The 27,429-nt window shown below is 38.1% G+C and overlaps 1 protein-coding gene and 1 long non-coding RNA gene across 5 annotated transcripts in view; one reads left to right on the forward strand and one right to left on the reverse strand.

The window, feature by feature from the left end:
• Window positions 1-27,429, reverse strand: part of LOC132004299 (uncharacterized) — a 129,505-nt gene that overhangs the window by 43,281 nt on the left and 58,795 nt on the right. For 2 of the 4 annotated variants that reach the window (XR_009400477.1, XR_009400479.1), the window contains one exon: window positions 17,032-20,647. The exons of 1 other annotated variant lie outside the window; for it this stretch is intronic. This is a non-coding gene — a long non-coding RNA (uncharacterized LOC132004299). Of the gene's footprint in view, window positions 1-4,562; window positions 4,650-17,031; window positions 20,648-27,429 lie in introns of those variants that run through there. One more of the 4 variants, XR_009400482.1, reaches the window with a different exon arrangement.
• The window catches only part of GDPD1 (glycerophosphodiester phosphodiesterase domain containing 1), a 56,632-nt gene that overhangs the window by 10,127 nt on the left and 19,076 nt on the right, over window positions 1-27,429 (forward strand). Inside the window, exons 2-4 of the mRNA XM_059380583.1 lie at window positions 3,990-4,032; window positions 20,867-21,002; window positions 24,312-24,357. Coding sequence (XP_059236566.1) covers window positions 3,990-4,032; window positions 20,867-21,002; window positions 24,312-24,357 — 225 coding nt within the window. The remainder of the gene's footprint in view (window positions 1-3,989; window positions 4,033-20,866; window positions 21,003-24,311; window positions 24,358-27,429) is intronic.

The raw sequence follows: 27,429 nt of genomic DNA on the forward strand, positions 1-27,429 counted from the left end.
CAAGGAACTTTTGAGAAATAATGACTGTTGGGTGCCTGGGTGGCTCAGTGGGTTAGGCCGCTGCCTTCTGCCAGGGTCATGGTCGCAGGGTCCTGGGATTGAGCCCCTGAATGGAGCTCTCTGCTCAGTGGGGAGCCTTCTTCCCACTCTCTCTTTGCCTGCCTCTTTGCCTACTTGCGATCTCCACCTGTCAAATAAATAAATAAAATCTTCAAAAAAAGAAAAGAAAAAGAAACTACCACTTGTTAAATTCTGGTGCAGTATCAAAAAAGAGTCTTTCCAACTGGCTATCTGTGTGAAGGTTGGTATACATGAATGAAACAGATAGGAGAATGCAGCTGCCTTCTATAAAGCATTAAAGAGATTTGCAAAAATGTAAAATAATGCCACTCTTCGTTAAATATGGAAGATAGTTAATTTTCATAAAATGTTAACAAAAAAATAGTACTCTTTGTCTTTTTTGGTCATAGTATAGAGTGTTTTGTTCTTAAATATTGATTATTTGATTATAACATATTTCCATAGTTTTTGACTAAAACAAATACCAACTAGATTTTTTTTTTAAGAGAGAGAGAGAAAGAGAGGAGGGGCAGAGGGAAGGAGAGAGAATCCTAAGAAGACTCCACACCAGTGCAGAGCCCAACATGGAGCTTGATCTCACCACTCTGAGATCATGACCTGAGCTGAAATCAAGAATCAGAGGCTTAACCGACTGAGTCACCCAGGTACCCCAACACCAACTAGATTTTTAAAAGTCACTTAACTGGACACTTAGGTGGCTCAGTTGGTTAAACATCACATTCGGCTCAGGTTGTGATCCCGGGGTCCTGGGATCAAGCCCCAAGTTGGGCTTCCCACTCTGCAGGGAGCCCGCTTCTCCCTCTCTCTCTCTGTCCAGTAAATAAATAAAGTTAAGGAAATCTTAACCCCACCTGGGTGGCTGAGTGGGTTAAGCCTCTGCCTTCAGTTCAGGTCACGATCTCAGGGTCCTGGGATTGAGCCCCACATCAGGCTCTCTAATCAGCAGGGAGCCTGCTCCCCCCCCCCCCCCCCCCCCGCCTGCCTCTCTGACTACTTGTGATTTCTCTCTGTCAAATAAATAAAATCTTATACAAAAAAAAAGAAAGAAAGAAACAGAAAAAGTCATTTAACCTTGAAAGAGCACTTACTTCTTTTTAAAGAGCACTTATTTTTACAAAAGCTATAATCTTCAGAATTACTTCATCTGTTTTCTTTTGTGCATCAACTGTAGTGACTAAAATAAACCTAAAATCAAAGTAGCTTTTTTTACATGGGTATTCCTTTCTCTCTACTGAACTATGGAACTGTAGAACATTCAGCTAATATATTCATTTCTTCATACTTTGTGTTTCTACTGATTATTAATTAGGTTGCCATGGAAGCACAATCTAACAATATAAGAGAAGAAAATTCTAATACTCTCACAAATATGTCCAGGTGGTATTGTATGTGAAACATTTTAATGCTAATACTTGAACAGTGTCATAAACTTGAAGTGTTTCTTTTTGCTAAAAAGAAATGGGCTGTTTTTCTTAATTATTTGGACAAATATTTCCTAAGTATTTTTCCTGTACATTCCATTAATAATTTAATAATACTGAAATCTGGGACGCCTGGGTGGCTCAGTTGGTTGAGCGGCTGCCTTCGGCTCGGGTCATGATCCCAGCATCCTGGGATCGAGTCCCACATCAGGCTCCTTGCTTGGCGGGAAGCCTGCTTCTCCCTCTGCCTCTGCCTGCCATTCTGTCTGCCTGTGCTCGCTCTCTCTCCCTCTCTCTCTGACAAATAAATAAATAAAATCTTAAAAAAAAAACTGAAATCTTTTAGTTTTAAAATATTTTAAATCTTATGGTTAGCGTGTTATGTTAATTGATTCTACCTAGTATATATAATATTAGATAATTAGATACTTTTTATCTGTGTCCTTTTTGTCATTGCAATATTTGTTACTCATGAGTCAGTGGACATCCACCAAGTACCAGTTACTGTAACAGTGGCAATAGCAATAATAATAGCAGTAATCCTTTACTTTCACAGAATATTAACTATTTCATTAACTCTAATGCCATTAATTATAAAATGCACATTTTCTTTTCTTTTTGAGGTAGGGGAGGGGCAGAGGGAGAGAGGGAGAGAAAGAATCTTAAGCAGACCCCAACTCCAGCACAGAGCCCAACACATGGCTCAGTCTTGCACTCATGAGATCATTACCTGAGCCAAAAGCAAGAGTCGGACACTTAACTGACTGAGCCACACAGGCACCCCTAAAATGCACATATTTAACATACTGCTAAGAGAGAGAAAATCTTGCCAAGTAAACTACTATTCACCATCTGGGGCGCATGGGTGGCTCAGTTGTTAAGTGTCTGCCTTTGGCTCAGGTTATAATCCCAGGGTCCTGGGATCGAGCCCCAAATCTGGGTCCCTGCTCAGCAGGAGGCCTGCTTCTCCCACTCCTAATATCCCTGCTTGTGTTCCCTCTCTCACTGTGTCTATCTTTGTCAAATAAATAAATAAAAATCTTAAAAAAAAAAAAGACTCTCTCTAAGGTCTTTAAAAAAAACCATTACACACCATCTGTTGTAAAATGCATCCTAACTTATGAGATGTTAAAAGGGAAAAACTCATTTTTCGAATTGATGACGTAGGACACCTGACATGTGAATTCATTTAACTACACCAATCCTATGAAATAGGTGCCAACCTTTATCCTCATTCTTTTTTTTTTTATCTTTTTTAAGATTTTTATTTTTGTGGGGAAGCTCCTGGCTCAGTCAGTAGAACATGTGACTCTTAATCTTGGGGTCATGAGGTTGAGCCCTACTTTGGGGGTAGACTTAATAAAAAAATTTTTTTTAATGCTAATTTTTAAAATGTAATCTCTACTCTCAGTGTGAGGCTCAAGCACACAACCCTGAGATCAAGAATCTCACACTCCACTAAGATAGCTAGGCATCCCTCATTCTTACAGATAAGTAAGCTCAGCCTCAGGGAAGTTTTGTAACTTTCCCAAGGTCATGCAAATATCAAGTAGATTTGTGAGCAAAGATCCTAACTCCACCTTTAACTACTGCACTATGTTGTCTTCACAAAGCGATTAAAACAGGAACTTATTTTCAGTAATTCATAGGAAAAGAAGGAGTCAGTTTTATAATTTATGCTATAATGTGATAAATTCTTACTAGAGAGATGCATAAGAGAGTTTGGGGATGCAGAAGAGATAGATTAACTGTTTCTGAGGATATATATATATACACATACCAGGTCCTCTTCTGTCTTTCCTCTGACGAGCAGATATTGTAGCTTAAAAAACATGTTTAGGTTCTAACCTTTCTGTGTTGCTGCGGCTTTGTTTTAATTTTTGACTCTTCCTGGTGCAGCCAAAAAGAATTCAAAATACTATTACATTCTTTAAAAAACTTGTAATGCCGGGGCGCCTGGGTGGCTCAGTGGGTTAAGCCACTGCCTTCGGCTCAGGTCATGATCTCAGGGTCCTGGGATCGAGTCCTGCATCGGGCTCTCTGCTCAGCAGGGAGCCTGCTTCCCTCTCTCTCTCTGCCTGCCTCTCCGTCTACTTGTGATTTCTCTCTGTCAAATAAATAAATAAAATCTTAAAAAAAAATTTGTAATGTCTATACAGTATGTAAACATCGAGATTCACTAGATGTAGCTTATTAAAGTTAATTTCTGGAAAAATTAAAAAGTTCAAATTAGGGGAGCCTGAGTGGCTCAGTCAGTTAAGCATCTGCCTTCATAAATCATGGTCCCAGGGTCCTGGGATTGGGCCCTGAGCCCTGCTCAGAGGGGAGTCGGCTTCTCTCTCTCCCTCTGCCTTCCACTTCTCCCTCCAACTCCTGTGCATGTGTGTGCTCTCTCAAATAAATTAATAAAATCTTTAAAAATTTTTAAATTTTTTTTAAAAGTTGAAATTAGCTAGTAAATGAAATTTAAATTTAATGTTTTCACAGGTGCTGGAGAAAATTTGGAGAATACAATGGCAGCTTTTCAGCAGTAAGTATTTAAAAAGGTATTCTTTTTTTTTTAAAGGTCTTCTTTTATAGTTTATCTATGAAGTGATGATGATTCACAAAGTGAAGGTAGTATACAAGTCACATCCACTTGTGATAGTTGTTTCTATTTTTTTTTTTTTTTTTAGTTTAGCTAGTCTGAAGTGTTACAGAGTGTTTGGCTTTTGCATAACTGAAAAACTAGATCAGAGTTGTGGGTAATCAAAAGATACTATAGTTCTAACACTGAAAGAAGGCATTTGTAACAAGGAATACACTGTGTGTAATGCTAATTAGTCTTGGAGAGAAGAGAAAAGAAGAAAATGAAACAACTGTTAACACTGGTTGCTGTTTATGAATAGGATTATGTGTCTGCCCTGTAATTCTTCTACTGACCTGAAGCTGTGATCCGGTCTTGTTTGGAGCCTTAAGAGTGTTGGTCTTATTTTTTTTTTAAAAAGGTAAATTAGCTTTTTCCCAATGTTTCAGGTCTCTTTTAGAGCACTGCACAGAGAAGCAGCAGGAGAGATAAGAATAAAAGCTGATTGATACCTTGTTCTCTGTCTCAGAGTAAATGATCATCATTGGTCTATAGTAATGGTGAAAACAGTTTTCTTTTCCCTGAAAAATAAGGCAGAGGATATAAAAAATTAAATTCCCTGGAAGACATTACCTTTCCATATTTAGTAGGGAACATATTTTCTTATATATTTTTATGCATACATTGGGACTGAGAAATCAAAATTTGGCTTTTTTTAAAAAATTACTATCTTTTTTTTTTTTTAAGATTTTATTTATTTATTTGACAGACAGAGATCACAAGTAGGCAGAGAGAGGTAGAACTAGGTTCCCTGCTGAGCAGAGAGCCTGATGCGGGGCTGGATCCCAGGACCTTGGAATCACAACCTGAGCCAAAGGCCAAGGCTTTAACCCACTGAGCCACCCAGGTGCCCCTGGCTTAAGTTTTTATTCTGTTTCTCATCATTTAAAAGTACCTTAGAATTTAGGGGCCCCTGTATGGCTCAGTTGGTAGAGCATGTGACCCTTAATCTTGGGATTGTAAGATCGAGCCGCACATTGGGTATAGAGATTACTTAAAAATAACAAAGACACCTGAGTTTATTTTTCCTGTTTCCAGTTCCAAATGCGCTGCTTCTCCATATTCTAGTTTCATCTAAATCCTAGCCTCCTGTGTTTGTCATTGCTTATTCTTCCTCTTCTCCAATACAATACCTTTGGCTATAATCACCAGATGCTCTAAAACCCTAAAAATGCAAAAACTTTCCTCCTGTCTGTGGAAAAAACTTTCCAGATTCTGAAACAAAATAATTTAACTTATTTTAAGTCAAAATAAAATACAGTAAAATAAAGTAAGTTACTTTATGTTATCTTCTCTACTAAAATCATATATGTGGGTATCTTTAGATAACTATATAATGTATACATCTAGATATAATTAGATATATATATAACATATATAATGTGTATATATATAATTGTATTTGTGCAGTTTATACTGAGACGCATACACACATACACATACCTCCCCCCCATATACTATGATTTAACAAATATTTGTTCCCAGGCATGTAGTGATATATATTACCTGGGGAAAAAATATTTATTTATAACTTTGAGTGATTTTAGCCTTTTTTATGTTTAAGGTATATTATTTTGTAAGTTTCCCCCATATTTTTTGCTAAATTTTTACTAACCACCCTTATTTATGAAATTAAAATACTTGATTATATAATAAACTGTTTCTTAGAATGGTACATTTATATAATAAATTATTTTTAAGGATGAGGTATAAATATTTTTATCTTTGAAGATTTTAATCAACTGAAATCCTTTTTGATATTTAAAGAATGTCTTGGGGCACCTGGGTGGCTCAGTGGGTTAAAGCCTCTGCCTTTGGCTCAGGTCATGATCCCAGAGTCCTGGAATCGAGCCCCACATCAGGCTCTCTGCTCGGCGGGGAGCCTGCTTCCTCCTCTCTCTCTGCCTGCTTCTCTGTCTACTTGTGGTCTCTGCCTGTCAAATAAATAAATAAAATCTTTAAAAATAAATAAATAAATAAATAAATAAATAAAATCTTAAAAAAAAAGAATTGTCTTACTTGGATGGTTTTTTTTTTTTTTTTAAAGATTTTATTTATTTATTTAACAGGCAGAGATTACAAGTAGGCAGAGAGGCAGGCAGAGAGAGAGAGGAGGAAGCAGGCTCCCCACTGAGCAGAGAGCATGATGTGGGGCTCAATCCCAGGACCCTGGGATCATGACCTGAGCCAATGACAGAGGCTTTAACCCACTGAGCCACCCAGGCGCCCCTACTTGGATGGTTTTTACTTGCTAGATACAACATTACATTTCCCATCTTCAGATTATATTTATTTATTTGACAGAGAGAGAGGGAACACAAGCAGAGGGAGTGGGAAAGGGAGATGCAGGCTTCCCTCTTGAGTGGGGGAGCCAGATGCCCGGCTCGATCCCCGGATCCTGGGATCATGACCTGAGCCAAAGGCGGTGCTTAACGACTGAGCCACCCAGAAACCCCTCTCCCCCCGCTTTTTTAAAGATTTATTTGAGAGACAACTCATAAGTGTGTGTGAATGGAGGGAGGGGTGGAGGGAGAGACTCTCAAGCAGATTCCCCACTGAGCATGAAGGCCCAGTTGGAGCTCCATCTCATGACCCTGAGACCCCAAGCCAAAATCAAGAGTCTGACGGTTCACCAGCTGAGCCACCCAGGTGCCCCTTAATTTTAACCTCTTAAAATTTTGTTGTTGGTGGTGGTTTTTGTGTTTTATCTTATAGATCAGTGCTCTTGCTATCAATACATACTTTTGTTTTCATTTATAAGTATTCTGTTAGTAGAATATTTTAACTGTGGGATGCTTAGGAGGTTTTTGTTTTTTTTTTTTTAATACCTGCTTCATGAGCAACAAGAAAAAAAATCACGTAAACATACTCTTTTCAAGGCACAGTATATTAAAAAGGTGGAATTATAATATATACTTGGCAAAAGACAGATACTGTGCTTAAAAGTAGGGTATATCTTTGATACGATAAGTAGTTGAGGGAGAAAGAGTAAAAATATAATGAGCAGCTAAAACTTAGATCTTATTTATGTGCATGTGTAAACACTTCACAAAGCTTAATATTATGACATGGAAGTGAAAACAAGACGATATTAGAGAAAAAATAAATAATTGGTGGGGGAAGGCTGGTTAAGATTAACCAGAAAATTGAAAAGATACTAAGACTAGAGAAGTTACCATTTGGTATAGAGGAAGAAGCTATTTTTATTATTTCTATTACTTTTTAAGATTTTATTTATTTGAGAGAGAGCAAACTCGAACTGGGGAGAGAAGCAGAGGGAGAGGGAGAAGCAGACTCACCTGCTTCTCACCTCAGCCTGACTCAGGACTCCATCCCAGGACCTGGGCCAAAGGCAGATGCTTAACCCACTGAGCCACCCAGATGCCCCAAGAAACTATTTTTAAAACGTGAAGTGTTTGGGGCACCTGGCTGTCTCAGTCCAGAGGACATGCAGTTCTTGATCTTGGGGTTGTGAGTTCAAGCCCCACATTGATTACACATTGAGTAGAGATTACTCAAAAAAAAAAAAAAAAAGGAAGGGGAAGAAATGTTAAATGTTTGAGATTAAGATTCGAGGGTCTATAGACAAGATGTATTTAGGAAACTGAAAGAATGTATGGAAGATTAATTCATTATAGTGGGTCTAAAGAAGTAATTAGGATTGGGGCACCTGGGTGGCTCAGTCAGTTATGCCTCTGCCTTCAGCTCAGGTCATGATCTTGGTGTCCTGGGAGTGAGCCTCACATAGAGCTTCCTGCTCAGTGGGGAGTCTACTTCTACTTGTCCCACTCCCTCTCTCCCTTCCCCTCCCTGCTCATACTCTCTCAAATTAATAAATAGTATCTTAAAAAAAAAAACACACTGGGACGCCTGGGTGGCTTAGTTGGTTGGACGACTGCCTTCATCTCGGGTCATGATCCCGGAGTCCCGGGATTGAGTCCCACATCAGGCTCCCAGCTCCACGGGGAGTCTGCTTCGCTCTCTGACCTTCTCCTGGCTCATGCTCTGAGCATGTCTTGCTCTCAAATAAATAAATAAATAAATAAATAAATAAATAAATAAGAAAGAAAGGAAAGAAAGGTATCATCTATTAAAAAAAAAAAAAAAAACACCAAAAATTAGGAAAAAGAATAATTAGGACTGAAGAGAAATGATTATATCTCACAATTCCTTCCTTCCTTCCTTTCTCCCTCCCTCTCTCTCTCCCTCTCTCCCTCCCCCTTTCCCTTCCTTCCTCCTCTCCTCTCCTTTCCTTTGCTTCTCTTTTCCTTTTCCTTTTTGTATGTCACAATTTATAAAAAGTCCTGTAATATGGTTTATAAAATGCTTTCACAAACACCTTAGGTTATGAATATGGCTCTTCTGTAATTCCTTTGAGAGCAAGAATCTTTCCATATTAATCTCTTAACCCCTAACACCTAATTATGATGCTAATAGACTCTCACTAGTGGCTTACTGAACCGAGATGTGGGATGGGGCACTCAAGATCAAAGAACATTAACAGAAGACAAATGAAGGAGACAGAAACCATCCAATATAAGAGGTAAACCAGAAACTAAGGAATTGTACTACACACACACACACACACACACATACACACGGAGTCACTAAGCCCTTGAGTATGTAAAATCTAGCTCTTAAGAGCTAATAAAACTAGGTTATTAAACCAGGCCGCCTTTGTAAATACCCCTAGGACAATATGATCCCCATGGTATTAACATGAATGGTAAAAGAAAGAAACAAATTGTTTTAGCAGTAGCTGGAAGTGTAAGTTGGCAGACAGTCAAAGTAATTAATCAGTGACCTAGTTCTCATGATACATTTTTCAGAATATCTAATTAATACAATACTAATTTCTCATCTATGAAATGGGAATAATAACAAACCTCAGGGGTGTGATGAATAAATGACATTCAAATAAATGCCTTAATATAGGGTCTGTTATTTATTTGTTTGTTTTGGGGTTTACTATTTTTAATTTTTCCAGTTTTTTATTTAAATTCTAAATAGAGTTTAACATATAGTGTATAGGGTCTGTTTTAAATTGTTCGTGTATTGTTCCTGTGGAGTTTCAAGGAATTTCACGTCTTTTAGAGGTAGAGTTTTTATTTCTTTTTCTGGTAATGTTGAAGCCTTGACTCCCCTTTGTCTTTTTCTTTTCTTTTTTTTTTTTTTTAGTTTTATTTATTTGACAGAGATCACAAGTAGGCAGAGAGGCAGGCAGAGAGAGAGAGGAAAGCAGGTTCCCTGCTGAGCAGAGCTGATATGGGGCTCGAACCCAGGACCCTGGGATCATGACCTGAGCCGAAAGCAAAGGCTTTAGCCCACTGAGCCACCCAGGCGCCCCTTGACGTCCCCTATTCTGTCTGTAATCAGCTTGTCAGAAAATCAGCTATTTGGGGGCATGTGGGTGGTTCAGTGGGTTAAGAGTGGGACTCTTGATTTTTGCTCAGGTCACGATCTCAGGGTCATGAGATGGAGCCCCAAGTGGGGCTCCATGCTCAGCAGGGAGTCTGCTTGAAATGCTCTCCCTCTTTCTCCTTCTGCCCCTCCCCTGCTTGCTCACATTCTCTTTCTTGCTCTAAGATAAATAAATATTTTTTAAAAAATTCAGCTATAAAATATCTGGCAGATGCATTTTATCATATTTGGGAAATTTTGAAGGCCAAACTGATTAAAAAAATTTCCCTTTTCTAGCTATGTTCTAGCTATTTGTATATCAAATTTAGGATAATTTTGTTAGGAGAATTTACAAATTGTCCTGGATGTACTCATTTACTATTGCTTTAAAGTTTTACTAGCTTATTGATAAGAGATAAGCATAGAGTAAATAGAAATATTTTTTTAAGATTTTATTTATTTATTTGACAGACAGAGAGTAGGCAGAGAGGCGGGGTGGGGAGAAGCAGGCTCCCTGCTGAGCAGGGAGCACGATGTGGGGCTCAATCCCAGAACCCTGGGATCATGACCTGAGCTGAAGGCAGAGCCTTTAACCCACTGAGCCACCCAGGCGCCCCTAGAAAATATGTTTTATATAATTCTTAAACATTTCTTTTTTTTTTAAAGATTTTTTATTTTTTTATTTATTTGACAGAGACACATCACAAGTAGGCAGAGAGGCAGGCAGAGAGAAAGAGAGAGAGGAGGAAGCAGGCTCCCTGCTGAGCAGAGAGCCCGATGCGGGACTCGATCCCAGGACCCTGAGATCATGACCTGAGCCAAAGGCAGCGGCTTAACCCACTGAGCCACCCAGGCACCCCATATTCTTAAACATTTCTAAAAACAGCCAACATTTCAGCTGAAGGGAAACTTTAAACTTAGATTTCTCAGGGAAAAGGTATAAATATTTTTTATTTTAATTTTTAATTTTTTAAATTAACTTCTAAAATTGTATTTATTGTGCTTGCTTTAGCAGCACATACACTAAAAATAATTAATCAATCAATCAATTATTTTAAGTAGGCTCCACAGCCCAATGCAGAATTTCTTTATTTTATTTATTTTTTATTTTTAAAAAAACTTTATTTATTTGAGATAGAGTGAAAGAGAGAGAGAAAGAGCATAAGCAGAGTGGAGGGGCAGAGAGAGAGGGAGAAGCAGACTCCCTTCTCGTGACCTGAACTGAAGGCAGACACTTAACTGACTTAGCCACCCAGGTGCCCTGCAGAATTTTTTAAATACAGGAAAATATAGATAACCACTGCTCTTACTCCCCTTCACATACACATACAAAAAACCAATAATAACAAAAGAAAGATATGCACATGACCAAAAATCAGTAGTACCAATTTTTTTTTTTTAAGCTATATGAAGGAGGGCGCCTGGGTGGGTCAGTGGCTTAAGCCGCTGCCTTTGGCTCGGGTCATTATCTCAGGGTCCTGGGATCGAGTCCCGCATTGGGCTCTCTGCTCAGTGGGGAGCCTGCTTCCTCCTCTTTCTCTCTGCCTGCCTCTCTACCTAGTGGTGATCTCTCTCTGTCAAATAAATAAATAAAATCTTAAAAAAAAAAAAAGCTATATGAAGGATTTCAGGATTTTATTTCAAAACTATTTGCTAGCTACATATATTGTTTACAGTTTCTACATTTCTTATTCTTTTTTAAAAATTTTCTTATTCTTTTTTTAAAAATTTCTTATTCTTTTTTTAAAATCTACATTTCTTATTCTTTTTTAAAAAATATTTAAGGAAATTAAAAAATACAGAAAAGTAAATCTACCAAAAACTGTTTTTGTTTGCTTCTTTTTGCATTTTATTTTTACACATTTGTGGTTCTAGCACACACTGACCAATAAATATTCTCTTTTAAAGGTGGAGATCCTTTAGAAGAGGACACATAAAGTTAGTTATTTATATCTTAGTAAGAATTACATTAAGGAACCAAGTTAGTTTGTTTTAAAAACATTAAGAAACGTTTACTCAATTGCTAAAACTTTATTCCTTAATTGATATATTTATATACAAATTTATATTTGCATTTTTATATCATTTATATTCTGTGTTTCAAGCTTAAGTATAAAACAGAAGGTACATTCATTCCACTTAGGAGATCAGAGGCAAAATAAGAATCGTGAGTGCTTATGTATTTAAAAGGATGTTCCGTTTTTCATAGATTAAATTCCTGCTGTAATTCATTCTGTTGGTGATCAGTAAATTGGTGTCCAAAATATTGTCTTTTAGATATAATATATTAATAATGAAGTATCCTTATTTTGCCACTTTAGAAGTTTATATTCTAAAAACAAATAATTCTGGATGTCTGGGTGCCTCAATGCATTAAGTCTCTGCCTTAGGCTCAGGTCATGATCTCAGGGTCCTGGGATGGAGTCCTGCATTGGCCTCCTTGCTCAGCAGGGAGCCTGCTGCTTCTCATGCTTATGTTCTCTCACTCTCCCTTTGACAAATAAATAAATAAAATCTTAAAAACTAAAAATAAAAAGGGGGCGCCTGGGTGACTCAGTCAGTTAGGTGTCTGCCTTCGGCTCAGGTCATGATCCTGGGGTCCTGGGATGGGCCCCATGTTGGACTCCCTGCTCCCTGGACAGCCTGTTTCTCCCTTTCCCTCTGCCTTTCTCCCCTGCTCATGCTGTGCTCTCTCTCTCTCATGCTGTCTCCCTCTCTCAAAGAAAGAAAAAAACAACAAAAATTCAAGCAATCTATGTGATGTAAAAAATTGGCCTGCTCAAATCTCTAGTTCCAGTCCCAGAAATACAACTTACTAGAGATAAGCCCTGTAACAATTTGGCCTGTATCTTTTCTAGTTTTTTAATATATAAACTACACTTCAATTAAAAAATTATTTTTCCAGGGCACCTGGGTGGCTCAGTGGGTTAAGCCTCTGCCTTCCACTCAGGTCATGATCTCAGGGTTCTGGGATTGAGTCCTGCATCGGGCTCTCTGCTTGGCAGGGAGCCTGCTTCCTCCTCTCTCTCTCTCTCTCTGCTTGCCTCTTTGCCTACTTGTGATCTCTCTCTGTCAAATAAATAAAATCTTTTTTAAAAAATTATTTTTCCAAATCAAACAAAATTATACATAAACTTTATTTTACATCACAAGGATCCTATCTTACCTGCTTTTTTCATTCAGATATACTTCAAAAATGCCATTCCATGTGAATATTTATTCTTTTAAGAATAGTGCTTACTGGGTGCCTGGGTGGCTCAGTGGATTAAAGCCTCTGCTTTCGGCTCAGGTCATGATCCCAGGGTCGTGGGATCGAGCCCCACATCGGGCTCTATGTTCAGTGGGGAGCCTGCTTCCTCCTCTCTCTCTCTCTCTCTCTGCTTGCCTCTCTGCCTACTTGTGATCTCTGTCTGTCAAATAAATAAAATCTTAAAAAAAAAAGAATAGTACTTACTATGGATATGGATTATCACTGATGATCATTTAGATGCTAGCAGGATAATAATTAAAATTTAAAATGTTAATAGATATCTAATAGATAAGTAAAACATGGCTTTAGTCCACTCATTTAGAAATGTGTTGGATACCTGTGATGTTCCCAACAACACAAACATAAGAAAGTATGGAGAAGACATAGGCCTTTCCTCTCTAGGAATTCAGTCTTACTGTAGAGACCTGACCTCATATAAAGCCACCAGTAAACAGTTCAAGTGCATGGGAATCTATTGCACAAACATAATTTATCTACTTTTGTATCTTCTCACCCTATTCCACTCACCACAGCTCTTACTCTTTCCATTATTGAATTTTGAAAAGAAAAGTTATTTCTTTCTAAAACTTTCTCCCTGCTCCACCCATGTTTACTTTTCTTCATCTTGAAATGTCACCCATGGTGATTAGTGCATAAAGTGTTAGGTGGGCATTTTACGTAGAGTTTTTTAATTTTTTTTTTTAATTTTTTTTTTTTTAAGTATTTATTTGACAGAGAGAAATCACAAGTAGACTGAGAGGCAGGCAGAGAGAGAGAGAGAGGAAAGCAGGCTCTCCGCGGAGCAGAGAGCCCGATGCGGGACTCGATCCCAGGACGCTGAGATCATGACCTGAGCCGAAGGCAGCGGCTTAACCCACTGAGCCACCCAGGCGCCCCACGTAGAGTTTTTTAAACAAATATTTATGGAGTACCAGCTGTGCCAGGTCCTGTGCTTGGGCACTAGGAATGTAAGAGTAAACCAGTCATCGCCCACAAACCCTTTACTTAAAGAACTCCTGTCTCACTGGGCAAGGGGAGATAAATAGATAGGTTCAAAACAGTGTGGTAAATACTATGACAGAATAAACACAGGGGGGGCGCCTGGGTGGCTCAGTGGGTTAAGCCGCTGCCTTAGGCTCAGGTCATGATCTCAGGGTCCTGGGATCGAGCCCCACATCGGGTTCTCTGCTCAGCAGGGAGCCTGCTTCCTCCTCTCTCTCTGCCTGCCTCTCTGCCTACTTGTGATCTATCGAATAAATAAAATCTTTAAAAAAAAAAAAAAAGAATAAACACAGGGTGCTACAGGAAGTCCTGGCAATTTAGCAGTATGTAAACTAGTGACCCCATCTAATCTGGGGGGATTGGGAAAGATATCCCGAAGTGGTTTCTAAGCTTAGACCTGAAGGATGAGTTAAGAGTTAGCAGATAAGGGGCGCCTGGGTGGCTCAGTGGGTTAAGGCCTCTGCCTTCCGCTCAGGTCATGGTCTCAGGGTCCTGGGATGAAGCCCCACATCGGGCTCTCTGCTCAGCGGGGAGCCTGCTTCCCCCTCTCTCTCTGCCTGCCTCTCTGCCTGCTTGTGATCTCTGTCTGTCAAATAAATAAATAAAATCTTAAAAATATATATATCTATATACCTTTAAAAAAAAAAGAGCAGATAAGGGAAGAAAAACTTTTAAAAACCTGTTACTGTTATATACATTCCATACTATATATTCCATAAAATGCACAATCTAAGTATATAGCCCAGTAAATATAAACATAATGTATATATCTTTGTAACCCTCACTTATATAAAGATGTAGAACATTTCTACCACTTTTTTTTTTTTAAAGATTTCATTACTTGCCCCTAGAAGGCCATTATTCTAATTTCTATTATGATGATTTGATTTTGCTTGTTCTCGATAACATAAGTGTGATCATACCGTATTTATACTTTTGTCTCTGGCTTTTCTTTCTTCATTTTGTATCTGTAAGATTTATCCATGATGTGTGAAATAATGTTAGGTTTTTTTAAAGATTTTATTTATTTATTTGAGAGCGAGAAGGTGAGTAAGTGAGAAAGAGAGCATCAGCAGGGGGAGCAGGAGGCAAAGGGAGAGGGAGAAGCCAACTCTCCCCTGGGCAGGGAGCCTGATGCAGAACTTGATCCAAGAATCCTGGGATCATGACCTGAGCTGAAGGTAGACGCTTAACCGAGGTAGCCACCCAGGTGTCCCTGTTATTTGTTTTTTAACAGCCAAATGCATTAATTCCTCTCAGATATATACTTAGCAGAAGTGGAAATGCAGGATCATAGAGTAGGTCTACATTTATACCTTCTAAAATGATTGTACTCTATATAGAGTTCCAGTCCTCCACTGTCTTTCTACTTTGTTGTCAGTCCTTTTAATTTTAGCCACTGTTGTGGCTATGTAGTGCTATCTCATTGTGGTTTTAATTTACATTTCCCTGTTGAATTTTGATGTTGAACATCTATTCATACACTTACTGGCCATTTGGAAATCCTCATCTGTGAAGTGCCTGTTCAGATGTGCATCTGTTATTTTACTGTATAGTGTTTTTCTTGCAAAAGACATTTCAGGCAGAAGAGTATTGAAAGTGTGGGGGTGTTTGGGGTGTAAGGTGCAAAGTGGGGAGGAGGTATAGAGAGCTGATATTATCATCACTGTTTTGCAAGTAAGGAAACTGAAGCGTGAAGAAGCTAAATAACTTGCCCAAGTAAGTGGTGGAGCCAGTGTCTGTGCTCTTTATCCCCCAACTTTCTTGAGGTATAACTGACAAATTATATTTCATATAAAATGTGATGATTTGATATGTGTATACATTGTGAAAGGATTCTCACCATCAAGGTAATTAACATACCCATCACCTCACATATTTACCCTTTTTCGTGCAGTGTTTGTACTCCTTAACCACTGTGATAATCCCTTTGTAAAAGTCATAGGATCTCGACTGTGAAAGGAAGCTTAGAGATTGTCTGATCTAATCCTTTCAATTTTTTTCTTTTTTTTTTAAGTTAAAATTTTATTTTATCACAATAAAATATACATAAAATAAAACTTACCATTTTAACTGTTGTTTTTTTTTTTTAAAGATTTTATTTATTTATTCGACAGAGAGAGATCACAAGTAGGCAGAGAGGCAGGCAGAGAGAGAGAGAGGAGGAAGCAGACTCCCTGCTGAGCAGAGAGCCCGATGCGGGACTCGATCCCAGGACCCTGAGATCATGACCTGAGCCGAAGGCAGCGGCTTAACCCACTGAGCCACCCAGGCGCCCCCCATTTTAACTGTTTTTAAGTGTACAGTTCAGTGTCCTTAAATACAATCCCGTTGTTATGGAACTATCACCACTATTCATCTCCAGAACTTTTTTCCATACCAAAACTCTGGACCCATTCAGTAATAATTCCCTAACTCCCTCCCCACCAGGCTCTGGTGACCACCATTCTACTTTTATTTCTATTAATCTATTTTAGGTACATTTAAATAAGTGTGGAAACATTAAATATTTATATTTTTGTTTTTGGCTTTTTTCACCTAGCATAATGTTTTAAAGATTTGCTCACTCACGTTGTGGCATATACCAAAATTCCCTTCCTCTTTCTTTTTTTTAAAGATTTTTTTATTTTTTAAGTAATCTCTCCACCCAACATGGGCCTCAAACGTACAACTCCGAGATCAAGAGTCACATACTCTACCAACTGAGGCAGATAGTCAGGCTCCCCAGAATTCCTTTCCTTTTTAAGGCTGAATAATATTTCTTTTTAGGTATATACCATATTTTGTTTATCTATTCATTAGTTGATAGACAGTTAAGTTGCTTCTACTTTTGGCTGTTATGAACAATTCTTCTATGAATATGGTCGTATAAATATTTCTTTAACTCCCTTCTTTCAAATCTTTTCTGTGTATACCTAGAAGTGGAATTGCTGGATCATATGGTAAATCAATGTTTAATTTTCTTGAGAAACTGCCATTTTATATTCCCACCAACAATATATAAGGGTTCCAATATCTCCACATCCTGGCCAATACTATTTTTTTTCTCTTTTCTTCCTTCCTTCTCTTTTTAATAATAGCCACCCCCCAAAAAACTAATTGTGTTTTTTTTTTCAAAAAGTTTGTTTATTTATTGATTTATTTTAAGTAATCTCTACACCCATTGTGGGGCTCAAACTTAACAACCCTGAGATCAAGATTTGCACAGTCTTCCAGCTGAGCTAGCCAGTTGCCCCTCTTATTGTGGTTTTGACAGGATTTCACTAATGATTAGTGATCTTTCCATGTGCTTATTGGCATGTCTTCTTTGGAGAAATGTCTATTCAAGTACTTTCCCCATTTTTGAATCAGGTTACATTGTTGTTGAGGTTTAGGAGTTCTTTATATACTGTGGCTATTAATCCTTTATCACATAGATGATTTGCATGTATTTTCTCCCATTCTGTAGGCTACTTTTTTTTTTCACTTTTTAAAATTCAATTAATTAATGTATGATGTACTATTAGCTTCAGAGATAGAGTTCAGTGATTTATCAGTCTTGTATAGTACCCAGTGTCCATTACATCACATGCCTTCCTTTTTTTTTTTTTTTTAATATTTATTTATTTATTTGACAGAGATCACAAGTAGGCAGAGAGGCAGGCAGAGAGAGAGAGGGGGAAGCAGGTTCCCTGCTGAGCAGAGAGCCCGATGCGGGGCTCTATCCCAGGACCCTGGGATCATGACCTGAGCCGAAGGCAGAGGCTTTAACCCACTGAGCCACCCAGGTGCCCCATCACATACCTTCCTTAATGTCCATCTCCCATTTGCCCCATCCCCTCACCCACACCCCTCCAGGAACCCTCAGTTTGTTTCCTATGATTAAGAGTCTCTGATGGTTTGTGTGGGCTACCTTTTTACTTTGTTGATAGAGCTCCTTGGTGCACAAAGTTCTTAATTTTGATGAAGTACAATTTGTCTTTTTTTTTCTTTTGTTGCCTGTGCTTTTGGTGTCATAGCCAAGAAGTCGTGCCAAATCCAGTGTAGGGAAGCTTTTCCTGTATGTTGTCTTTTAAGAGGTTTTTCATTTTAGGTGTTATGATTAGGTCTTTGATCAATTTTGGGTTTATTTTTTGATATGGTGTTAGTGAAGGATCCAACTTCATTCTTCTACATGTGGGTATCCAGTTTTCTCAGCACCATTTGTTGAAGAGATTGCCCTTTCCCCATTGAATGGTTGAAAATCATTTGACAATATATAAGAGGGCTTATATCTGGACTCTATTTCATTGATTTATATGTTTGTCTTTATGCCAGCACCATATTGCTTTGATTACTGTAGCTTTGTAGTAGGTACTGAAATCAGGAAGTGTGAGTCTTCCAACTCTGTTCTTCTTTTTTTTTTTTTAAAGATTTTATTTATTTATTTGATAGAGCACAAGCAGGGGAGCAGCAGGCAGAGGGAGAAGCAGGCTCCCTGCTGAGCAAGCAGCCCAATGCAAGACTTGATCCCAGGACTGAGCCAAAGGCATCTGCTCAACCAACTGAGCCACCCAGGCACCCCTCTTCTTTTTCAAGATTATTTTTACTCTTTGGGTTTCCCTGAGATTTCATATGCATTTCACAGTTTTTTCTTTTACTAACATGGGGCTCAAACTCACAACCCCACTTTCAAAAGTCACATGCTCTTCCAACTGAGCCAGCTAAATGCTCCTCAGGCATTTTAGAATGGAAAAATTTTCTATTTTTGCAAAAAAAGTTTTTGCAAAATCATTGGGATTTTGATAAGAGTTGCACTGAATGTATAGATCCATGTATCTTAATATTAAGTATTCTAATCCATGAATATGGGATGTCTTTCCATTTATATATATATATCTCCTTTAATTTCTTTCAGCAATGTTTTACAGCTTTCATTGTACAAGTCTCTTACTTCCTTGGCTAATTCCTAAGTTTTTTTTGTTTTTGTTTTTGTTTTTGTTTTTTAGGGTCGGGGGGAGAGAGAGAGGAAAAGAGAGAATCTTAAGCAGGTTCCATGCCCCACACAGAGTCCGATGTGGGGCTCAATCTCATAACCCTAAGATCATGTCCTGAGCTGAAATCAAGAGTCGGACACTTGACTGACTGAGCCATGCAAGCACCCCAGTCTTTTTATTTTTTTGATGCTATTACAAATGGATTGTTTTATGATTTCCTTTTCACATCATTCGCTGTTAATGTATAGAAATGTAACTGACTTTTGTGTGTTGTTTTTTTTTTTGAAAGACTTTATTTGACAGAGAGAGAGATCACAAGTAGGCAAAGAGGCAGGCAGACAGAGAGGGGGAAGCAGGCTCCCCGCTGAGCATAGAGCCCAATGTGGGGCTCAGTCCCAGGACCCTGAGATCATGATCTGAGCCAAAGGCAGAGGCTTAACCCACTGAGCCACCCAGGTACCCCCATGTGTTGATTTTTTAAAAAGATTTTATTTATTTGAGAGAGAGAGCACAAGTGGGGGTGGGGTGAGTGACAGAGAGAGAGAGGGAGAAGCAGACTCCCTGCTGAGGAGGGAGCCCAGTGTAGGGCTCAATCCCAGGATCCCAAGATCATGACATGAGCCAAAGGCAGACGCCTAACCAACTGAGCCACCCAGGTACCCCAGGTTTTGATTTTTGTATTCTGCGACTTTAGTGAGTTTATTAATTCTAGCAGTTTTGTGTGTAGAATCTTTAATATTTTTACATACAAGATCATATTGATCAGAGATAATTTTACTTCTTCCTTTCCAATTTGGATGCCCAGCTCCTTTTTTTTTCTTACTTAATTGCTCTGGCTGGGATTTCTTTTTGTCTTTTTTTAAATTTTATTTTATTTTATTTTTTCTGGCTAGAATTTCTAATCCTGTGTTGAATTAAAGTGACAAAGGCTGGCACCAATTTCTTGTTCTTTAATCCTATCATTTTATAAATGTGAAAATGTAGGCCTAGAGAAAGGCGTTTACTTGATAGTTATATAGCAAGTTCATAGCAAAGCAGGAACTGGCATCCAGACCTTTTTAACTTTTTTTTTTTAAAGATTTTATTTATTTATTTGGCAGAGAGAAATCACAAGTAGATGGAGAGGCAGGCAGAGAGAGAGAGAGAGAGGGAAGCAGGCTCCCTGCTGAGCAGAGAGCCCGATGCGGGACTCGATCCCAGGACCCTGAGATCATGACCTGAGCCGAAGGCAGTGGCTTAACCCACTGAGCCACCCAGGCGCCCATCTTCTGATCCAGTATCCTATCCATTATATTAGGTTGGCTGCAATTTTTTTTAAATTCAAATACAACTGACAGCGTTCTATAGAATGACACAAATTAAAGATCAAATGTGGACATACTTCAGAGACTTGACTTGAAAAACCAAAGATTTCTCTAAGTGCATAAGTGAAGAAAAACACCACTCAGCAGTGATTGAGAGGAAAGAAAGAACAAAAATGTTCCAAGACAGTCTTCAGAGACATCCCAACTTTGCTGGAGTGCTCTATAAGCCCACTTAGATTCTGTAGTCTTCTATGGGTGAAGGAGACAGTGCGGGGGGTTCTGCAGGGCCCAGCATGGTAGCTCCAAATCCAGAGTGGAAGGCATCTCCCTGGCTTCATCACTTTTCTTGGTAAATCTCTTTTCTCTGATGGTCATAGTGACTCTGCAGCTTGTCACCCTGCAGGCCAGGTCACCATAGGGTGGGTTTTTGCCATTGACTGTGGAGCTTTTCTGAGCCATGGCCTTGCTCTCAGAGGACTCAAGGAATTTAGGTTCACGGCACCCATGTATCTTTTGATCCCTGCTCAGTTCAGTTTGAGACCCCTTCCACACTTCAGCTCATGGTCTTGGGAAGAAGTGTCTCTGTTACAGACTTTGGATATGGAGAGCTGGTTATGGAAAGAGGCAACATGATTCTCTTAATCTGTGTTTACTCTAGAATATGACATCAATAAATCATAACAGATGACAATGTAGAGAAATTTTAGGGTTATGAGATGTTTTGCTATTTGATTTGTAACTCCTCTAATTTTTACACCTAGTGCATATAATGTAAATAAAGTTTACTTAACTTTCTAATGTCATTATTCTTCTCTGCATTTCTTCAGTGCAGTTACAATTGGAACTGATATGCTGGAATTGGACTGCCATATCACAAAAGATGAGCAAGTTGTAGTGTCTCATGATGAGAATTTAAAGAGGTCAACTGGGGTCAATGTAAACATCTCTGATCTCAAGTACTGTGTAAGTAAAAATGCATGATAAACTAATATCTAGTAGATATTAGGGCCCGTAGGATTTTTAAAAACAAAGAATGCCAGATAGTGCCTCAGTAAATGATAGTGATTAAATAATGAATGCCAGAGGAAATGATAAAAACTATTCTAACTTCCAGGGAGGATTTATACTCACTACAGAAATCTGTGGATACATCTTTGGAGAGTTATTTTTATAAGTATTTTAACAAGATTACCAAAGTCCTCAAATGTGAAACTACTGGATTTCAACTTGCTTGACGTATACTACAATTTATTTGGTTCAGATTGAATGTATGAATTAGTTTTAGTCTTCAAGAATAGGAAATCTGATTTTTAGTAGTTTACTTGCCATTATATTAGAGACTGATAAGTGGATGGAAAATAATGCTTTATTTTACCACATAAAGTAAACTTATATTAACAATACCATCTGTATGTATACCCTGTATGTTCTTTGCCTGGTAGTGGTCCTACTGTATATTATAGATATTGTGTTTTTGAACACTTTAACATTATGGCATGATACACATTTTTCCATGCTTTTTTAAAAATTTATTTTTTTTAAAGTTAATTTTTTTAAAAATATTTTATTTATTTATTTGACAGAGAGAGAGACAGCAAGAGAGGGAACACAGGCAGGGGGAGGGTGAGAGGGAGAAGCAGTCTTCCTGCTCAGCAGTGCTCAATCCCAGGACCCTGGGACCATGACCTGAGGTGAAGGCAGACACTTAATGATTGAGCCACCCAGACACCGCAGGCTTTTCTTTCTTTTCTTTTTTTTTTATAAAGATTTATTTATTTATTTATTTATTTATTTATTTATTTATTTATTTGACAGATAGAGGTCACAAGTAGGCAGAGAGGCAGGTAGAGAGAAAGAGAGAGAGGAGGAAGCAGGCTCCCCGCTGAGCAGAGAGCCCGACATGGGGCTCGATCCAGGACCCCGAGATCTTGACCTGAGCCGAAGGCAGAGGCTTCAACTCACTGAGCTACCCACGCGCCCCTTTTCTTTTTTTTTTTTTTTTAAGATTTATTTATTTTAGAGAGAGAGTGAAAGCAGGGAGAGGGGTAGAGGAAGAGTGAATCCTCAAGCAGACTCCCTGTGGATCCAACATGGGGCTTGATCCCAGGACCCTGAGATCATGACCTGAGCCGAAACCAAGAATGAGATGCTCAACCACCTGAGCCACCCAGGCTTCCCGCTTTTTCTTTTTCTTTTTTTTTTTAATAGACTTTAGTTTTTAGAGCAGTTATTGGTTCACAGTGGAATTGAGCAGAAAGTACAGAGTTCCCACATAGCTTCTGACCCTGCACAGGTCTAGGCCCCCCACTCTTCCTTCAACATCCTTAACCAGAGTGGTATATTTGGTACAATCTATGAACCTACAGTGACGCTCATTATCACCTCAAAATCCATAGTTAACATTAAGGTTTATTCTTAACATAGGATGACATGTCGGTTTTATCGTATAATGGTGTATCAACTATTGTAGTGTCGTACATAATAGTTTTACTGCCCTAAAAATCCTGTGTTCTGCCTGTTCATCCTCCCCCCCAACCTAACCCCTGGCAACCACTGATCTTTTTATTGTCTCCATAGTTTTACCTTTTCCAGAATGTCATGTATTTGGAATTGGTGGCATTTAGCCCTTTCAGATCCCATGCTTATTTTTCATAAACATTTCAAGTGACTGCAATTATTCCATTGAGTGGATATAGAGGAATTTTTAACCATTCTTTCTCTGTTGTTTGGCATTTAAATTAGTTTTACGTTTTCACCATTAGAGATAACACTGCACTGAACACCTTCATGTGTAAAGATAAAGGTTTCTCTATATTTATATGCTTTATATAGAGTTTTTAAAAGATATATATTTATGAAGACATGTATATAAATATATTTATATTTATTGAAAGTGTCTATATAAAAATAAAATTATCTCTTTTTTTAGTATACGTGGTGCCAAAGCAAGCACCAGTTATCTCTGTTTTTAAAATTATTTCCCTAAATAAACTCCCAGCAGGGAAATTATTGGGTAAAAGATTGGGAATATTTTAGTTTCTTTATATTGAAAATTGTTGGGGTGCCTTGGTGGCTCAGTGGGTAAGCCTCTGCCTTTGGCTCAAGTCATGATCTCAGGGTCCTGGGTTCGAGCCCCGCATCAGGCTCTCTGCTCAGTGGGGAGCCTGCTTCCCACTCTTTCTCTGCCTGCCTCTCTGCCTACTTCTGAACTCAGTTTGTCAACTAAATAAATGAAATCTTAAAAAAAAAAAGAAAAGATAATTGTTATTGCCAGCTTTCTTTCTTTCTTTAAGATTTTATTTATTTATTTTACAGAGAGAGATCACAAGTAGGCAGAGAGGCAGGCAGAGAGAGAGAGGGAAGCTGAGCAGAGAGCCTGATGCAGGACTTGATCCCAGGACCCTGAGATCATGACCTGAGCCAAAGGCAGCGGCCTAACCAACTGAGCCACCCAGGCACCTGTCCAGCTTGCTTTCTTAAAGTGTTTAAGAGTTCCAAAATCTAGGGCACCTGGCTGGCTCAGTTGGTAGAGCATGCAACTCTTGATCTCAAGGTTGTGAGTTCAAGACCCACATTGGTCTCAGAGATTACTTAAAGATAAAATAAAGTAAAAATTTCTTTAAAAGTGCTAGAATGTGGTATTAGAGGAATTCCCATTTTGCTGTACCCTTACCATTATAGGGTATTAAACTATAACAAAAATTTCCTAAATTTAAAGTTTCAGTTAGTATTTATTCGATTATTTGTGAGTTAAAGATTTTTCTGTATGTTAGTCATTTTTAAAAATTGTCTATTCTTGACACTTGTCTCCTGAGATATTGAAATTTATTATTATTATTTTAAAGATTTTATTTATTTGAGAGAGAGAGACACACAGTGAGAGAGGGAACACAAGCAGGGAGAGTGAGAGAGGGAGAAGCGGGCTCTCTGCTGAGCAGGGAGCCCAATGCAGGGCTTGATACTAGGACCCTGGGATCATGACCTGAGCCGAAGGAGATGCTTAACGACTGAGCACCCAGGCGCCACTAAATATTTATTATTGAGAAAAGGTCCACATTAAATAGTACAGATTTCTTTTCTTGTAAGTTGTGAAAGTAAGTAATTACCTGGTTAATTTGCTGTTCGGGATGTTCAGCTAAAGTGTGCCCTATGTAAACATAGGTAATTTTTTTTCTTTTATTTTTTGAAGAAGAAAATCTTTGTCTCAATGTAAGACACTAAAATATTTTTAAATTCTTGAGAGCTAACTTTTTTTAATCATATCTTTTAAAGGAACTCCCACCTTACCTTGGCAAACTGGATGTCACATTTCAAAGAGGTAATATTTCCCATTTGTAGCTTACATATTTACATTAAAGTGTATTCATTTACACTGAGAATTAGATATACATGTGTGTTTTCTTCTGATAGTAAGTTCCAGCTAAAAGTACTGCCCTCAATACTTACTCTCTCAGACCTACAAATCTGAAATCTTGACCCTGAGATGAAGGCTAGAGATTTCACTGGCTTGCTCTATTTAAATTTATGTGCAGTTAATTTAAGCCTGAATACTAATTACAAGAAACCCAGATATTATTAGGGCTACTTTGCACTTCTGAAGCTTCAAATTCTAGATGATTACTATAATTTGTAGTAATAATCCATCATAAGTTAAAAAAAATGAAAAGATACTGAAAAAACCCCCTTTCAGATCCTTACTGATTCTATACCATTTGATTTTATGTCATTTCACTGCTCCCTATCTTAAATTATTAGAGAGAATTCTATTACTCAGATAAACCACCCATTTCCTGGTCACCATCACTTTTTAATCATCAGCATAGCAGTTTTCTGTCTTGTGAAGGAATATTTCTCACAAAGGAACATGTTCCTTGGCCCAGTTTTTTGGATTTGTTAGAATGGAACATGTTAGGATGGAAAATACATCAGCTGGAGATGCAGGTTGCTAAGCAGGTAGAGCCCCACGCTGTCGCAATTCAGCCTCGTGTTTTGAATGATTCAAATTGTAACTTAGTAAAACTACAAGATGTTACATGTTATGGACCTTGGTGTGGTATGCTTTGAATATGGTTAAAACCTTGGTTAAATGTCAAGACCTAAAGAACTGTTAACTGCTCTGTGTACTAGGTTTAAAATTTATAATTTCTCCTTGACTGGAAAATATAAGAAAGCCAAATAAGAATCAGAAAATTGTTTAAATTAGCTATTTCTAAAGGATGTTTAGATCTAAACATTGTTTGATGTTACTTTTCAGATAAGTATCATTAAGCTGTGTTGGTTTGCAGAAACATTTTTTTCATTCTTGTGATTAACAGGATTATATTTGCCAAGCTATTATATATTTATGTCAATTATGGATTTGTGAAAGTTAAAATACTTCATAAGTCAAGGTTCTTTTTTATTTGGGGGGGGTTTCATTCTATTTTGTTTAATTTTTCCCCTTGCAGAGCAAAGCCAGAGCCTCACAAAGATTAAAAAGTTTCTTTGAGGAAGAAATTTATTCTAATTCTTTTCCAGATTTTATACTTCCTTTTTTGAAGTTTTTATTTATATACCTTTTGTCATAAAGTCATAAAATTTATGAATATGCAATGACCTTTGAGACCATATAATTCTATTTCTTCCTGTTTTAGATAAGGAAACTGAGGCCTAAAGATGTAAATTAACTTGATTAAGGTCATACAGCAAATAAATGACAGAGCTAGGACTTGAAATTAGGTCTCCTTCTAACCAGGCCAGTGTTCAGCTGTGCCACGCTGCTTCTCCTTCCAAAGAGTCTTTCTCTCTCTCTTTTTTTTTTTTTTAAATTAAGTAGGCTCCTTGCCCAACATGGGGCTTGAACTCATGACCCTGAGATCTAGAGTCACATGCTCTACTGTCTGAGCCAGCCAGGCTCCCCTAAAGAGTCTCTTTATATGCCTCATTAATAGCACTGCCATGTACTCTCAAGCTTTAGACACCTATAAAAAGAATTAATTTTTTGTTCATATTGCATTCAGTTCATCACAATTAACTTAAGACTCTGCCTCAAATGTGAAGTTTACTGCATTTGAAATAGGCTAAGATACTGTATTATAAAAACTTGACTCAGGCAGATAGTTGTCCCTCCTCCTTTTTTGTTTGTTTGGTCTTACTCCCCTGCTCAGAACGAACTGTTGCTTACTTTTAAGTACTGTAGAGAGAGAGAGAGACTACCAACTCTCAGAGGAATACAGATTTTAGGCCTCTTGCTTTCTTGGTGGTTCATAATTTTACTGAAGAAGTAATTTTTTTTTAAGGTGCTTTGATGTGCCACAGGCTACATTAAAAAATAAATATAAAGAAAGAATATAAAAAGGTGTTAGCCAAAGGGTTTGTTATTACCTATCCTGCTTCCTTGAAAATAGCCTTTTTTTCATGAAAGATACATAATTTGGGTAATCTAGAGTTGGTCAGAATGGTCAGTTTTCAAGTTCCAGCATGTTTTTAGAGGCCATTTCACTCATTCCATCACCCAGCACATCTTACGGCACTATCACTCTGTTCTTTTTTTGTTTTGCCTGTCACTCTTGTTTTCCTCTCTCTCTTTCTGTAGTATTTCCTAGGTGGTTCTCTTCTGCCCAGAACTATACTGGAGACAAACTTCTTTCCCCGGCTCATTTTCTACACTCTTGCTGGCTGAGGCATCTATTGTATATATCTTTTTTTTTTTTTTTTTAAGATTTTATTTATTTATTTGACAGAGAGAGAGATCACAAGTAGGCAGAGAGACAGGCAGAGATAGGAGGAAGCAGGCTCCCCACTGAGCAGAGAACCCGATGCGGGACCCGATCCCAGGACCCTGAGATCATGACCTGAGCCGAAGGCAGCGGCCTAACCCACTGAGCCACCCAGGCGCCCCACTATTGTATATATCTTAACATCACTTTTAGAATGGGCTTTTTTTTTTTTCTGAGTTATTAACATAACTTTAATTTCCTTGTTTCTCCCACTATTAGATGCAACCTTCTTCTTCTCGTATAATGTTCCAACGTTAGTTTTATCTGTTTGACTTTTTTCTAAGTTGATCCTTGCAAACATCTTAACCTGGTTGTGAATAGCTATCACCCGTGGCAATTCTTTCGACTGCCAAACTAATTTTTCCACACTTAACAAGCTAACAAAATTTTGACTTAACTAAAATAGCACTGTTTAAATGGAGTGTGGTGGTAGAAATGTTCTGTATTTGCACTGTCAGTTACAGTAGCCAATAATCACATGTGACTGTTGAGCACTTAAAATGTGGCTAGTCCACCGCAGGGACTGAATTTTTAGTTTTATTTAATTTTAATCTAAATAGCCCTATGTGGCTAATGGCTACCATCTGAAACAGTGCAGACCTTTTAGATCATAAAAGAAATGAGTTTACACC

Source organism: Mustela nigripes, chromosome 16 (genome assembly GCF_022355385.1).
Source record: "Mustela nigripes isolate SB6536 chromosome 16, MUSNIG.SB6536, whole genome shotgun sequence".
Taxonomy (NCBI): domain Eukaryota; kingdom Metazoa; phylum Chordata; class Mammalia; order Carnivora; family Mustelidae; genus Mustela; species Mustela nigripes.